General features: G+C 38.9%; 1 protein-coding gene across 9 annotated transcripts in view; it reads right to left on the bottom strand.

Annotated features, from left to right (window-relative positions):
• Positions 1-1,169: 1,169 nt before the first annotated feature.
• PTPN2 (protein tyrosine phosphatase non-receptor type 2) overlaps positions 1,170-16,274 on the bottom strand; it is a 99,659-nt gene continuing 84,554 nt past the window's right edge. For 3 of the 9 annotated variants that reach the window (XM_024236029.3, XM_024236028.3, XM_063716825.1), the window contains 2 exons: positions 10,076-10,177; positions 1,170-1,536 (listed from right to left, as the gene is read on the bottom strand). In XM_024236029.3, coding sequence (XP_024091797.2) covers positions 1,515-1,536; positions 10,076-10,177 — 124 coding nt within the window. In that variant the 3' untranslated portion in view covers positions 1,170-1,514. Of the gene's footprint in view, positions 1,537-8,943; positions 10,178-16,274 lie in introns of those variants that run through there. The other 6 variants (XM_063716824.1, XM_063716822.1, XM_009252220.4 and 3 more) reach the window with 4 other exon arrangements.

The following is a 16,274-nucleotide window of genomic DNA, read 5'->3' as shown; positions in this document are numbered from 1 at the left end:
AGAGCAGACAGAGGTAGCCGAGTGTAGATGATTCTTTCCAGCAGCTTTGCAGACACCATGGAAAGATCATCTTCCCATACTACTTTGTAGTATAATAAACTTTTCATGCATTCTTCAGGAATGATTTAGCAGGAATAGTTTACGTACTCCTAAAACAGACCCAGAAAACCTGGCATATAAGGCAAAAAGGAACCTAAGTCATTTAAAGATATGAAATACATGTTATGAATATTATATGAATTTCAAAGTTGGCAAAACAAATTGTTGTTATATATATTTTTTGAGACGGAGTCTGGCTCCGTTGCCAGACTGGAATGCAGTGGCACAATCTCAGCTCACTGCAATCTCCACCTCCCGGGTTCAAGCGATTCCCCTGCCTCAACCTCCCGAGTAGCTGGGACTACAGATGCGCACCACTATGCCTGGCTAATTTTTTGTATTTTAGTAGAGACGGGGTTTCCCCATGTTGGCCAGGATGGTCTCGATCTCCTGACCTTGTGACCCGCCCGCCTCGGCCTCCCAAAGTGCTGGGATTACAGGCGTTGAGCCACCTGGCCCTGGCTTTCTTATAATGGGAATTGTTTGGGGAAAGCACAACATCCAACACAGGAATGATGCTGTGATTTTAAAAACTGCCCTGAACTGCTGTATTTGCTTGAAATTAATGTCGACCTTAAGGCAATACCATTATCCATATTAATATTCTCCCAAGTAACAAAGGAATATCTTAACTCTTCTATTATTGCTTTCACCTAACCTGTACTATTAAGGATAGAAAGACTATTGAAGGGCAACTATAAAAACCTTTTTTTTTTTTTTTTTTTTTTTTTTTTGAGACGGAGTTTTCACTCATTGCCCAGGCTGGAATGTAGTGGTGCGATTTTGGCTCACTGCAACCTCTGCCTCCTGGGTTCAAGTGATTCTCCTGTCTCAGCCTCCCGAGTAGCTGGGATTACAGGCGCCTGCTACCAGGCCTGGCTAATTTTTTTGTATTTTTAGTAGAGATGGAGTTTCGCCATGTTGGCCAGGCTGGTCTCGAACTCCTCATCTCTAGTGATCCACCCGCCTCGAATATGTCAATTGCTTGTTACAGAAATTATAAACCCACAGGAAAATATTCATTATTCGAAGCAGAGCTGTCCTAAGATAATGCACACAAACCAACATAAGACTATTTAACAAAAATATTTAATGCTGCCAAAAAGTATAAAAATACAGTAGGAATGGCAGTACAATACAAAGTAATCTCTCCTAATTTATTTCTTGTACATCTTTCTACATTTCATACACTCATTAAAAACACTTAACACATCCAATTAAAGGTTCTGCAAAGTCTTCTGCTGGTGGGTGCTCTTCATCCCCTGGATGTAAAGTTTACTTTGTAAACAAACAACTGTGAGGCAATCTAGAGGGTTAGCGAGCCTCACTTTAGTTTCTGGAGTGGGCTTCAGGTCTTGCTTTGCACGTCAATGGTTCAAAATTTATAGCTGCAGAATATTCTCAAGTCATGAATATTAGGTGTCTGTCAATCTTGGCCTAAAACATAAAATAAGAAGTCATCTATTCAATTCATATTTACCAAACACACAGACGAACACAGATGCACACAAACATAAAAGGACTAACAATGAACTGAAAAGGCGACCAAAAATCATTCCCACATGACACATTCAACCACACTAAGTGCTGCACTGTTATCTTGGTAAAACGGCTGAGGTGCTGGATTTCCAAACGATGGTGGTGTGACACGGCCTTATGTGGAAGCATCATGACTTATATTCTTCTTCAAGAATTATGTGAATTCTTAAGGTCATCTTATTTTACTCAAGAAGTGACCTCTGTGTGATACCGACAGACAGGTTTTAAAAATAATGTACCCACAAGAATTTAGCAAGACTTTATAGTATGTGCTAGACTTACCAATACTTTGGAATTCAATGCAAAAGTCTAATCCAATTTGGACCTCCACTGTGTAATACTGCTAAAAATATTATCAACATAATGTTTGAACATAAAGTTGGCCTATATTTTTAAATCACAGGTTGTTAGCAGATGCTTTTTGTCCTGAAGGATAATACTAACAATTATATCTACCGAAATGAAGTGACCCAATCTTAAGCTACTACTAATATAAAAGACATAAAATAATTGACAGACTTATTGTATTTTAGTGCCATAAAGTAAAAATAAATGAGAATTCAAATAAGCAACAGACAGATGGAATGACTATTGTAAGGGCAGTTGAGTTTTTGATGTCACCTCCCAAACTTTGCAAGTAACTGAACTTTTTAGGAGGTCAATGGTATTTCCATTCTCCCCCCAACTCCCCTCAGTACCGCAAAACCTCCAAATCTACATACTTGTCAGTATTGTATCTTCACATATATATTAATAAATAGGAAATACAAATCATATCCACACACGTAGTCAAAAACTCCCAAATGCTGAGAATTAGACTACTCCCTTTAAAGACAGGGTACTTGGCATAACTGTACCAAGCACCTTGGTGTTCTGAACAGTCCTTTTTTTCTCTGATTATCCAACACTGACGGAGAAATGTCAAGTCATCAAGAAAACATTCTCATTAGATAACTGTGAGCCCAAAACTACTATGGATGTTCATTACATGAATCTTTAGAACCTGAACCAAAGTGGCTGAAGGTACTTTTTAATGATTCTGAGTGCTGCAAAATATATATGTTTTCCATGCATCCAGAAGTCTTTTTAAAATAAACTCAATTCAATCAAAGTGAATGAAATAATGATCTGGTTTAGAGAATACTCTGATGTTCTAGTATTTCTCTGTTGCAGTGGTAGTTCAAACTGGTGCACAAAGTTTTTTAAATATGCTCCATTTAAAAAACAGAGAATTACTCTGGATTTTAACAGGTAAGAGTGGTTGTCTATTACTTTCCCACTTAAATATCTCATTTAAATATTCCATTAAAAACAGAGTCAGTGTAACATAAAAGAAAAAGTATGAGGTTTGGAGTTACTGGAAGTCTACAGATTGCAGAGTGAATCTCAGTTCTGTCATGTACTAGCTGTGTAATCTTGGGCAAGTTACTTATTCTTTGACTCAGTTTTCTCATCTGAATATAGGGAGAATGCTGTCTACCTAGAAGAGGTGTTACATGGGTTAAATTTAGATTATGTATTTAAGCTGGTTGGCAGAATTTTAAGTGCTCACCATACCTCATGTCCTTCCCCAGTATTTTGTTACAGATATACTTACCAAGAATGAACTATCATTTATAACAACTGAAGGACAGTGTTTTTAAAAATTCACGTTATTATTTCTTTGTAAATATTATTGGGGGGGTAAGAAAATATGGTTAAATCATTGGGAGGGTTAATTGTTTTAAAGACTTTACTTGCAAGACTGAAAAGACAAATGGGCTCCGTTTTAGAAAATTCTAATAGATTCACTTGAATCAATTTTTGCTATTTTTATTTAAAAAGGCAAAGGCAAGAGAAACGAGTTCAAATAAGTCAAATGAAACAAACGTGGTGCTTTCTGTGGAGACAGTGGCTCTGACACACCGCTTTATGCTAGGAAGGCGCAAGGGCCGGGTGGGTGTGGACAGAGGGTCCACTCCCAAGTCAGCTCTATGCCTGAGCCACGAAAAACCAAATTGCACCAAGAATAGGTTTTGCCACCAGATATCCACACTAATATTCTACTAAACTGAATTGAGGCTAATCAGAAACTTCTCTTAAGGTGCAAAGATGCCCTACAGATGACTTACCTAGGTTCCCTCTCCTGAATTCACCAAACTCAAAATAACTGAAGTTTTTAATAGCAGAAATTTGATGTATCAAGAGCAACCTGTGTCTGAAAAATATGCCAAATTAGAGCCACAATAAAGAATAACTTGATGTGTCTTTAAAAAATGGTCTGTATAAAGAAAAAAAATTCCTGTGCAATTCTTGGAGCTCCTCAAAACATACTGTATAACGTGAAACCAGAAAGTCCTGAAGCAGTTTCTGTAACATCTTCACCAAATTGCATAATTCCCACCTTCCATTCTAAATTTAAAAAAATAAAGTAGGAAGAGTTCAAAAGTTTGAACTTTTCAAATTCTCCCAATGGATTGCCAGAGAGGGTCAGGGCTCTTTTTTTTTTTTTTTAATAGAGTGGGGTTTCACCATGTTGCCCAGGCTGGTCTCGAACTCCTGGGCTCAAATGATTCTCCAGCCTCGGCCTCCCAAAGTACTGGGATTACAGGAGTGAGTTACCAAGCCAGGCCTGGTCAGGGCTCTTTGAAATGTTTTCCTTGTCAGATTGTTACCCTTTAGAGACAAGGCCTCACAAACCAAGTAAACACTTCTATCCATCACTCCTTACAGTCGACAATGGCTTCATGCTGGGCTAAATAGTATACAGCAGGAGAAAAGGCTCAGCATTGGCAGTGAGGAAAAATGCTCCCTTCCCTGAAGGACAATGAGTCTTTCCAGAACCCAGGCGCCAGGGGAGACAGCCTTAGGAGAAAGCACATGTGCAGCATTGCTCAATGCTGTTCTTGGAGCAATCTGAATGTGCTAAATATTAACAAAATTCCTGCTGCCAAGGGAAAAATAACCAAACTCATACTATTTTCCTAGAAGTTCTTACTTAAATAATACTACCCAAAGAGGAGTGAAAAGCTTAAATTCTCAAATCTGGATGAATGACATAATGGCTGTATTGGGAGCAGGCACACAGAACATAGCCACTGAGTGTACAGTTCTGGAACTGGAGAGCTCTTGGTAGAGCAGGGATTGAGGAGTCCACACAATCTGAGCTGCTTTCCTCCAAGGCATGTTACCCCTTATACATATTCATTGGAACAAAGACAGCTGTAATTTCTAGTATATCTGCACTTCTAGGGGGAGGTGGGATTACAGGAGTGAGTTACCAAGCCAGGCCCAGTCCGGGCTCTTGGCAATGCTGTCCCATAGACACTGCTTTGAAGATAGGTATAAGGGAAAGTGGAATTGAAACGAAACAAATGCACTGGGGAGAAGGATGAGTGGAACAGGTCAACTCCAGAGTAAACCATACAGGTGGTTTTTAAATCGTGAAAAAATACATTTCTATTCTTCAAAATTTTATTTATAAAATTCTAGGCCCCTACCATGTAAATACGCCAAAGCCAATTAAGGGTTTCTTAAAAGTAAAAGAGACTTTATTAGCTGTTGATGTATAAATGGGAATGCAGAACAGGCATTTCTGCTATGCACTTAGTTCTGCTATGCACTGTGCATCAAGCACAGCCAGGCGAGGGATGACCTCAGACATCTCCCCCTGCAGGGTGCAATAGACTGAGAGGTATCTATGCCCTGGCTACACATCACTGAGAACCCATGTGTGCACCTGCTAGAAAAAAAGATAAACCAATGTTTATAGAACTGGAACTCCTGCCTGAACATAGAAAGAAATGGACTACATGCCTAATGACATTTGGCTTATAATAGACTATATTTTTAAAAACATATATTTATAAATAATCTTTAAAATAACTAATATATTTTTATATCTATTTTATATCTCTCTCTGTGTGTGTGTGTATATATATGTATATATGTATAATGAGAGAGAGAGAGAGAGCAAGAGGGAGACAGAGACAAATATATATAGAGAGACAAGTCTCCTCTATTGCCCAGGCTGGAGTGCAATGGCTCCATCACAGTTCACTGCAGCCTCACACTTCTGTGCTTATGTGATCCTCCTGCCTCAGCCTCTTGAGTAGCTGGGACTACAGGCACGTGCCAACATACCCAGCTAAATTTTTTTTTTTTTTTTAAGTAGAGACCCAGGCTGGTCTTCAACAAACTCCTGGGCTCAAGCAATCCTCCCACCTTGGACTCCCGAAGTTCTGGGAATACAGGTGTGAGCTACTGTGACCAGCAAAAATCTCTTTAAACGTGTATCTGAAAAGTAAAAATCAAGGCAGGCTAGATTTTTAAGTCTGTACAACAACCAGGCAGGCAATTTGGGAATGTAGGTACTCATTATGGTATACAACAGTCAACCAAAACACTTTTAATACCACCAGATTCTGGTCTGGAACTAGGTATGTAATCGAGTCAGGGATATTTTTTCTCAGAGGGAAATGAGTTGCAGTTGCAGTCTTCCTTTGAGAATTATCTGCTTCTAGGACATGTTACACATCTGAGACTTTTCAAAGACAGCACCATAAAAGGATGGAGAAATGCCAGTTTCAGGCTAACAATACCTACTTCATAAAATTGTGTTGAGGATTAAGTAGGGTAATATGTAAAGAAAAAATACAGTGTCTGGCATACAGTAAACCATCAATAAATGGTGCTTTGAACTGACTGTTGAAAGCAAAGGAGTTGATGTAAAAACTGGAAGACCGTTTCATATCATAAACTACTTTTTAAACCAATACACATTTTTCGATTCATACTACCAACTTTAGTTTAAGACAAAGAGGACAGGCACAAGTGCACATTAGCTTAGAGTCAGAACCCCTTCTGCTGACATACCATTAAAAGAAAATGATTAACACATTTTTTTTCTTCCTTTCTCTTTTCTTGTTCATTCCTTGGTAGAAATATTAAAACAATAATGAAATGGACTAAGAACATAAAAGGACCAAAAGGCAGAAAACCTGACAAATGTATAAAATCTCCTCTAACACAAGAAATGGTTTTTATATTGCTCTAAAGTCCTCCATGTACTTATTACATGTTACTTTTCTTAACCCTTTAAGAATGCAGAAAATGGGTATTTTCATTTTTATATGGATACATTAAACATGGAGAATTATATTTTTACATTCTATATATGTGCATAGATAAAATTCAGTCATAGGCTAACATAAAATAAATACTTGGCTAACATTGGAAAGGAATACATAACTTGTTGGTGTAGCTAGAGAACACATCATTAAACCAAAGGTTGCTGTCAATCTATTAGCAGACATAGATATGAGTGGAAATGAACTAGACATGAATTAAAAACTCCTGAAAATAAAATAAACCTGTTTTCTTTTTAAATTTTTTCTTCCTTAACCTATTTAAGAAGCAACACTACCTCATTGAAGTATATATCTGACTCTTAAAATCTGTTAAAATTAGAAAATATTTAATATTATGAGGACCTAAGGATACAACAAGTTTTTTAAAGCTGTAGAACCCATCTAGAATTGCTAACTTTTTCCTCTGGCTGTTACCAGAGAAGGCAGCCACGTCTGTCTCTTTGACCAGCACACCTCATTCAATAAATTAAAGTCAGGATAATGATCATGGGCGCAACACGATGTCATGTGTTTTCATGACATCCACCAAAAAATATTATTACTGGTAAAATCTGAACACTATTTAAAGCATCCACTGTCAATGCCCTTCTCAAGGATCTGCTCAGAGAAGGAAAGATGACTAACCTTAGAAGCGTTACCAACAAGTGTTCATCACACTGAATGTGGTTTTAAAAATATATGCGACACCACCCAGAAGGACAGAAAGCATACAGAAAGCAAAGCGTAAGCCAATGAAGCGCATTCAGCCAGCTGAGGGGTGAGGCACATCCTCTCTGGCACTGGCTTCCTTAAGTCTTCATCTGTGTACCGAAAGCAAGCCTAATTTCAACTGGAAATGTCATAAGGTCTACCTGTATCTGACTTACAGAGTAACATACTGTATTTAGCAAAGACAAACCAATGCAAACTGGAAAGAGGTTTTAAACCAATAACAACCTGAAATGTAAGGGTCTTGGATGCCTCAACACAGGTTTAATGCAGACAGACATATAAAAAAATGTCCCTCTTACCTCCTCTCCATTTCAAGGTTACAGGACACAGTAATACTGAATCAGGACACAGGCACACGTTATATAAATCTTATTTAATATGTAGTACCACCTACATCCTGCTTTCATACTTTCAACATAATTTAACACATTCAAGGAGACTATGCAAATCAATTCAAAATATCTATCTATACCAATGGTTTTCAAACTTTTTTTTTTTTTTTTTTTTTTTGAGACGAAGTCTTGCTCTGTTGCCAGGCTGGAGTGCAGTGGTGCAATCTCGGCTCACTGCAACCTCTGCCTCCTGGGTTCAAGTGATTCTCCTGCCTTAGCCTCCCAAGGAGCTGGGACTACAGGCATGCACCACCATGCCCAGCTAATTTTTGTATTTTTAGTAAAGAAGGGGTTTCACCATGTTGGCCAGGACAGTCTCGATCTCTTGACCTCGTGATCCGCCCGCCTTGGCCTCCCGAAGTGCAGGGATTACAGGCGTGTGCCACCGTACCCGGCCCAAACTGTTTTTTGTTTGTTTGTTTGTTTCTTTTGAGATGGAGTCTCGCTCTGTCGCCCAGGCTGGAGTGCAGTGACGTGATCTCAGCTCACTGCAACCTTTGTTACTGGGTTCAAGCAATTCTCCTACCTCAGCCTCCCGAGTAGCTGAGATTACGGGCGCCCTCCACCACGCCCAGCTAATTTTTGCATTTTTAGTAGAGACGGCGTTTCACCACGTTGGCCAGGCTGGTCTTGAACTCCTGACCTCAGGTGATCTGCCCACTTCAGCCTCCCAAAGTGCTGGGATTACAGGCGTGAGCCACCGTGCCCAACCAAACTGTTTTTAAATGATAACTGCCCCCTTTAAAATACTTAAGCCTTATGCAGAAATCTTATGTGGCATATAAAGAGACAAGGCAGAGATGCTGTGGTTGAAAGTAACCTCTTGATGACCCACCTGGACATCCAATGAGCATAGTTTGAAAACCACTGAAATAAGGTATGCTATCCATAATAATGTATGCTATCCATGCCTCCTAGCAATTAAATTTATAACAACAATTTCAAGTAAGTAAGACAAATTAAACACTGAATGGAATGTTGAAATCTGAGGAAAGCTAGCATTCAAATGAGCAGTTAAATTCATTAAACAGTTTGCTTTAAAAAATACTCATTAAGAAGTTAAAATGACAATGTAAGGTTTGCATATAATCATACTATTTATTGAAGTAGAAAGAACCTGAAAAGTATTTACTTCAAAACTTCAGTCTAGTAAACTGAAATCATGAATCATAAAATGCTGCTTCTTACTTTTGCTTCCTAAATCATAATCTACCCCAACTACATTGAAATTTTCATGAAAAATAAACATATCAATAATGGGATTTACAGAAACCAATTTCTTTACAAAGTCTTGACCAACTGTTTACCTGACTATCCCAGTAAGAAGAATTTTCCTTCAAAGATATTTTTAGGAAAAACTTTTGTTTCTTTGTTTGCTTTTCTTTTTAAAATGGGGAAAACTGTAAAACATAAAAGAAATGCAATATATAGTAGAAATTGCTTATTCCGACTTCTAACTGCTCATATCAAACTTCTCTCTAGAAAAATGGAAAATGTATCCAGTACAATTGAATCGACATACAATTTATTTTTTTATGTAACAGATTTTTCAAATTGCGCTCTTAAAAAGTACAGTTAACTACAAAAGATTAAATAGATACTTATAAAATATATTTACCCTGAAATGCTTAAGAATAGAAAGTGTTGATGCCCGTGTCAACAGTACATTATACATTACACACATTATTTAAATGTCATTTTCTTTCCAATAATGTAGATAAAACCACAATATTTATTGCTTATATCAAGTGCAGGTTAAAATCCAGATAGCCTCCAAAAACAAATCCTGTGATAAAGGATTTCTCAATGTTGGTCAGGTGAAATACTGTTTGACATGTATGAATACAGTTGCAAAATTTACCAGTTTTTAACAAACATCATTGTCTTTATTTTAGCCATTTACAGTTTGGGGTTCAGAGGAACCTGCAGTCAAGAGTCCTGAGATGTTGGGCTTGTGACTGTAAATATCACTTATCTGGTTGATGTCTATTCTACTGCACCGTTTTTGGGATATGAGGCGTTTGCTGCAGACAAACCCCTATGATTAATGTAGCACTGTCAGCTACTAGTGCAGAAGCTTGCTGGGCAAAATTAATTGTTTATAGGGCATTTTGCTGAAAAAACAGTGTCCAGCCAACAAAAGCGCCAACCAAAATGACTGACATAAACCCCATCTTAGTGAGAATAGGTTGCCAATATAACCACCTTTTTCTTTTTCGTTCATTCTCATTTAGCCTCTGTTTCATCTGCTGCACCTTCTGAGCTGTGGTGGCCTTTCTGTCCTCTCGAATACGTTTCCGTAGAGCACTATGAAGAAATAAAAACAAGTAAAAGGAACTGCACACAGAGCAGGACTTGAGTACTCTAACACAGAGGACCTAGGCGCAAATAAAACCATCCACATCCACATAGTTTTCACCCTACTTGAACACTGGAATAATGAAGAGAAAAGCCTCAATATTCTTTTTTTTTGAGACAGCGTCTTGCTCTGTCACCCAGCCTGGAATGCAGTGGTACAATCTTGGTTCACTGCAACCTCTGCTTCCCACGCTCAAGTGATTCTCGTGCCTCAGCCTCCTGAGTAACTGAGATTGCAGGCGTGCACCACCACGCCCAGCTAATTTTTTGTATTTTTAGTAGAGACAGGGTTTTGCCATGTTGGCCAGGCTGGTCTTGAACTCCTGACCTCAAGCAATTCACCCGCCTTGGCCTCCCAAAGTCCTGAGATTACAGGTGTGAGCCACGGCGCCCGGCCAAGAAAAGCCTCAATATTCTTAAATGATTCAGAGATGTACCTTGACAACCATTCCTGGTACAGTTTTATATAACTGCTTTTAGTGGGACCTGAAAATAAGCAAGGTACTTTCTTGACACGTGAACTGATGACTGTTAGTTTTCTTTCCTTCCTTGTTAACTAGTCAGCAGAAGCAGGAGTGGGAAGACAAGGGGCTACCGCTTGCATCTGATCCCATTTTCCGGTCACGTTTGATGGTTAAGGCTCTTATAAAAGCTAGCTATTTAATATTCCCATGAATATTCTGTTGTGGGAGCACCTATTCTTTTATTTGACCATACACATTTCTACTTCCCATTTTCATAGTCAATACAGAAATTTTTTTTGGGGGGGGGTGCGGGGGGGGAATGGAGTCTTGCTCTGTTGCCCAGGCTGGAGTGCAGTGGTGCGATCTTGCCTCACTGCAACTTCTGCCTTCCGGGTTCAAGCAATTCTTCTGCCTCAGCCTCCCAAGTAGCTGGGATTACAGATGTGCACCACCACGCCTGGCTAATTTTTTTGTATTTTTAGTGAGATGATGTTTCACCATGTTAGCCAGGCTGGTCTTGAACTCCTGATCTCAAGTGATCCGCCCACCTCAGCCTCCCAAAGTGCTGGGATTACAGGCATGAGCCACTGCGTCCGGTCTCAGAAATTTTGTTTCAGTGTAAGGTCTCTGACTCCCAAGATACTTAGTTCTGGTTCTATATAAATAATAATGCCATCCAGCTACTCAGGAGGATGGCTTAAGCCCAGGAATTTCAAGTCCAGCTTGTGCAATATAGCAAGTCTTGCCTCTCCATGAAAACACACACACAAAAACAAAAACACGGCCACTAGCAACATATAGGTTACTATTTCTTCCATTCCCTCTTTTCACTTTTCTGTATTACAGCAAAGGCCTCACCAGCTTCCCCGCCCTCAAATTAAATATTATTGCCATGGTAATTTTTCTAGAGCATACTCCTGGACATGTAGCTTGATTTAAAATCTTTTATTTTTTTTGTTACTGGGCCTAGTGCACGATGGTGCTTAAAAATCTCAAATGCCTCTTCAACGTCTCCTACATTGAGACTAACTTTTTCCTGGCCAAGATGTTTAACCTGAATTTAACTATGATAAATAATGATTAAAGAAATGCATTGTATGGGGCATTCTAAAAGATACCTGGCCTAGAAGCTTCAAAAATACAAATGTCAAGCAAGGAAGAAAAAGGCAGGGAACAGTTCCAGATTAAAAGAGACCAAAGAATCACATCAACTAAATATAGTATCAATCTTTGATTAATCTTGAAATATTTTTTAAACAGCTACAGAAGTTGGGATCAGGAAAATGTTCTAAAATTAGATCGTGGTGCCAGCTACACAATTTGGTAAATATATTAAAAGTCACTGAATTGTATACTTTAAATGAGTAAACTTTATGGTATATAAATTATATTTCCATAAAACTTTATTAAAAAAGCTATATGGTGAACCTTTCAGACAAGAGAAATCTGAATTGAACTATGTATTAGAATATTTTAATCAATGTTACACTTCTTTGGTGTACTGGAACCTTCTCTCCCCAAGAGACTGTTAGTGGGAATGTAAAATGGTTCAGCTGCCACAGAAAACAGTTTGACAGCTCCTCACAAAGTTAAACATAGAGTTACCATATGACCTAGCAATTCCACTCCTAGATATGTACCCAAGAGAACTGAGAACACATGTCCATGCAAATGCTTGCCAATATTCTCCTGCTATGCAGAACTTTGTTCTTGCTGTTTTTTGCTGTTCTCCAAATTTATTCCCCACTAAAATAGAAACCTTCCCTTCTCTCCTGTCCTCTCATTTCAGTTCTACTCTTCAATTATCTTGCTCCACCCCCTCTAGCCCTTCTATTCTTACGGCATTTAATTTGAAGTAATTTATAATTTACTAATAATGTGCTAACTTGGGTACTTGTTTTATCTTCAAAACATATTCTGCAACTTGAGGACAGACTGTGTTTTGCTATCTTTGTTCATCTTATGGTGCTTTCTCATGTCTTTTTCACTTTTTGTTATCATATATACAGGTATCCCTGGCTGTCTGAACTCCATCTGCGTATCTGCTTATAATGACTTGCAAAAATTCTTACTCAGAATTCACTCTCTGAATTGAAAATTCACTATCACAAATATGCAGGTACCTGTTAGCGAAAACATTTGTGTTCAAGTGTAGGCAAAATATGTATAAAAACAGAGAGGGGGTTAGCCTCCCATGGGCCCTTTATTACCTTTTGCCAGGAGCCTGGAGGTATCGTTAACAAGGTTCCAATTTAGATATAATCTTTAACATATTATTTCATTTTTTATTTTCATTATGGTATAGAAGGCAATTATAATGTGTATCTAGTATTTTGTCATTTACCATACAAGCCCAATAATGAGTCCCTTAAGTGTTATATGATTACATAATTAGTGCTTTAAATGCTATATAGGAGTTTAAAAGGTTTTGTACTATATTTGGGGGAACTGGTTATGCTTTCTGGTTGGGCTGAGAACACACTATTTTTCTCATTTAAAAGAATGGAACAGAGGTTTTTGCTTTCCAAAAGTGCACTATATAATTCAGGAATGGACTAGAGACAAATACCAAGGCATGCCTGTATCTAATTTAAGAACACAATTCCAGAGAATGACAAGACTACTCTCGATTTGTGATAAAATAAAATCTTTTCTTCCTTAGTGGGGCCTAAAGAAATTATGTCTGTGTAATGACTTGCCAAGTGGGACCTGCCCAGGTTTTCCCATATATTTATGCAATTTAGGACATTAACCAATGGGAATGCCTCCTGTGGACCCTTGCCCATGGAATATCATGTGGTGTGATCATAGCTCCCTGCAGCCTCAACCTCTTGGGCTCAAGCAATCCTCCCACCTCAGCCTCCTTTGAGACTACAGGCAGGTCCCACCACATTTGGCTAATTTTTGTATTTTTTGTAGAGACAGGGTTTGCCATGTTGCGCAGGCTGGTCTTGAACTGCTAGGCTCGAGTGATCCACCTGCCTCAGCCTCCCCGAGTGTTGGGATTACAGGCATGAGCCACTCTGCCTGCCCCAGACTTTTCGTATGTCCAAGCTGTTTCTCACTCTCAGTGATCTGGGTTTCTGGGTTGAACTGTATGTAATTGAGAACACTGGCTTTCAAACTCAGACTGCAACCTACCGTAAGCTAAGGTAACTTAAAACTATTATTTCCTGATTTAAAGGTATTCTATTTAAGATGAAAAAAGGAACCAAAAAAATTATGCTTTCTCTTGCAGTCTAAAACTACTGAAGTCAAAAATTAGGAATAACATTGCTAAATCATAATAAACTCTTCCACTATAATATATAATAATACATGTATTATATATTGGAATATGTTAGCATTTATAAAATTTCAGGTGTTTAATTTTACACTCAATCATTATTGTTTTAAAGGATTTTTGAACTGGTTTCTAAGTATTGGTTGAAAGCTCCTTGAGAACACCTTTGTCATCATACACTAAATACCCTCAGGTAAGAAATAAAGGTTATATTAATTTGGCTGGGCACGGTGGCTCACGCCTGTAATCCCAGCACTTTGGGAGGCTGAGGCGGGTGGATGACCTGAGGTCAGGAGTTCAAGACCAGCCTTGTTAACACGGTGAAACCCTCTCTCTATTAAAAATATAAAAATTAGCTGGGCATGGTGGTGGGCGCCTGTAATCCCAGCTACACGGGAGGGCTGAGGCAGGTGAATCGCTTGAACCCAGGAGGTGGAGCAGCTAAAGCTGTGCCACTGTACTCCAACCTGGGTGACAGAGAAAAAAAAGGTTATATTAATTCAATAAAAAAAGGGCCTACACCCCGTCTGGGAAGTGAGGAGCGCCTCTGCCCGGCCGCCCTGTCTGGGAGGTGTACCCAACAGCTCTGAAGAGACAGCGACCATCAGGAGCGGGCCATGAGGACGATGGCGGTTTTGTTGAAAAGAAGGGGGGGAAGTGTGGGGAAAGGAAGGAGAGAGCAGATTGTTGCTGTGTCTGTGTAGAAAGAGGTGGGCATAGGAGACTCCAGTTTGTTCTGACTAGGAGAAATTCTTCTGCCTTGGGATGCTGTTGATCTATGGCCTTGCCCCCAGCCCCGTGCTCTCTGAAACATGTGCTGTGTCAACTCAGGGTTAAATGGATTAAGGGCGGTGCAAGATGTGCTTTGTTAAACAGATGCTTGAAGGCAGCATGCTCTTTAAGAGTCATCACCAATCCCTAATCTCAAGTACCCAGGGACACAAACACTGCAGAAGGCCGCAGAGACCTCTGCCTAGGAAAACCAGAGACCTTTGTTCATGTGTTTATCTCCTGACCTGCTCTCCACTATCATCCTATGACCCTCCCATATCCCCCTCTCCGAGAAACACCCAAGAATCATCAATAAATACTTCATAAATTTAAAAAAAAAAAAAATTTATCTCACAGGAAGTGGAGATGTGTATATGTTCACGCAACTGTACCCAGCAGCACATAGTTCTGCTGAATGTACATATCAAAGGTATTCCCATCCCCTTTCCATTTGATATTTTCCTAGGTTAGAAATATATGCTTTATAAAGAGTAAATGTTCTGTAAAACACAAAGCACAATACAAAAGAAGATAGTAGATGTAGGAGTAAGTAAACGGCAGGAAAGCACTGCTTGTAATGAAATGATTGAAAAGCCAATTCTAAAACAAAATTTTCAATGCATCTTAAATATTTATGCGACTGTTTTCATGACCTCGACAGTCTTTAATCAAGATAAGGATGCTTTAGAAATGTGTTGATGTCCGCAAAGTGTGAATATTCAAAATCGCCATGACTTGGGAAAAGGAAAGTAAAACACTCTTAAGTATGAGGCACTCTTTCCATGGAATGTGAACTGTAAGGTGGTGAGAAGGGTTAGGCGTGATGTGGTGAGATCATTTTTAGGAGAGTGTGTCTATTATTGGCTTCATAACCCTTCCATTTTGCATGATAATTTCCTGAAATTCATCATTTAATTAAGGCTATAGATTTTGATTACAATGTTTCTTAAAATGTCAAACAGTGTAATATTTATAGTGAACAAGAAAACTGCTTGATAGATACACATCGGTTAGCGGGAAAAGACACCACAGGGATTCAGCATGGAGTCACCTGTGGATGGGGTTTTAGTTTCTGTCTTTGAATTGACCTTCACATAGTGTCTACCTGTTGAGATTTCAGGGGATGTTGGAGAGATAATTAGGTAAAACAAGAAGGTCTTCTCAGGATACATGAGGGAGTTAAATAAAAATGCAGGAGCAATTACAAAAAAAAAAAGAAATTTTATGTCACGAGAACAGAAAATCAAACACCGCATGTTCTCACTCATAAGTGGGAGTTGAACAATGAGAACACATGGACACAGGGAGGGGAACATCACACACTGGGGCCTGTCGGGGGGTGGGGGGCTAGGGGAGGGAGAGCACTATGACAAATACCTAATGTCCAGGTTGATGGGTGCTGCCAACCATCATGGCATGTGTATACCTATGTAACAAACCTGCATGTTCTGCACACGAACCCCAGAACTTAAAGTATAATAAAAAAAAAAAAAGGGCCTATATTATTTCATATATCATATCCACATAA

This window comes from Pongo abelii, chromosome 17, assembly GCF_028885655.2.
Source record: "Pongo abelii isolate AG06213 chromosome 17, NHGRI_mPonAbe1-v2.0_pri, whole genome shotgun sequence".
NCBI classification, from domain to species: Eukaryota; Metazoa; Chordata; class Mammalia; order Primates; family Hominidae; genus Pongo; species Pongo abelii.
The sequence above is the reverse complement of the archived record's forward strand: the minus strand, read 5'-3'. Positions and strand labels throughout refer to the sequence as shown.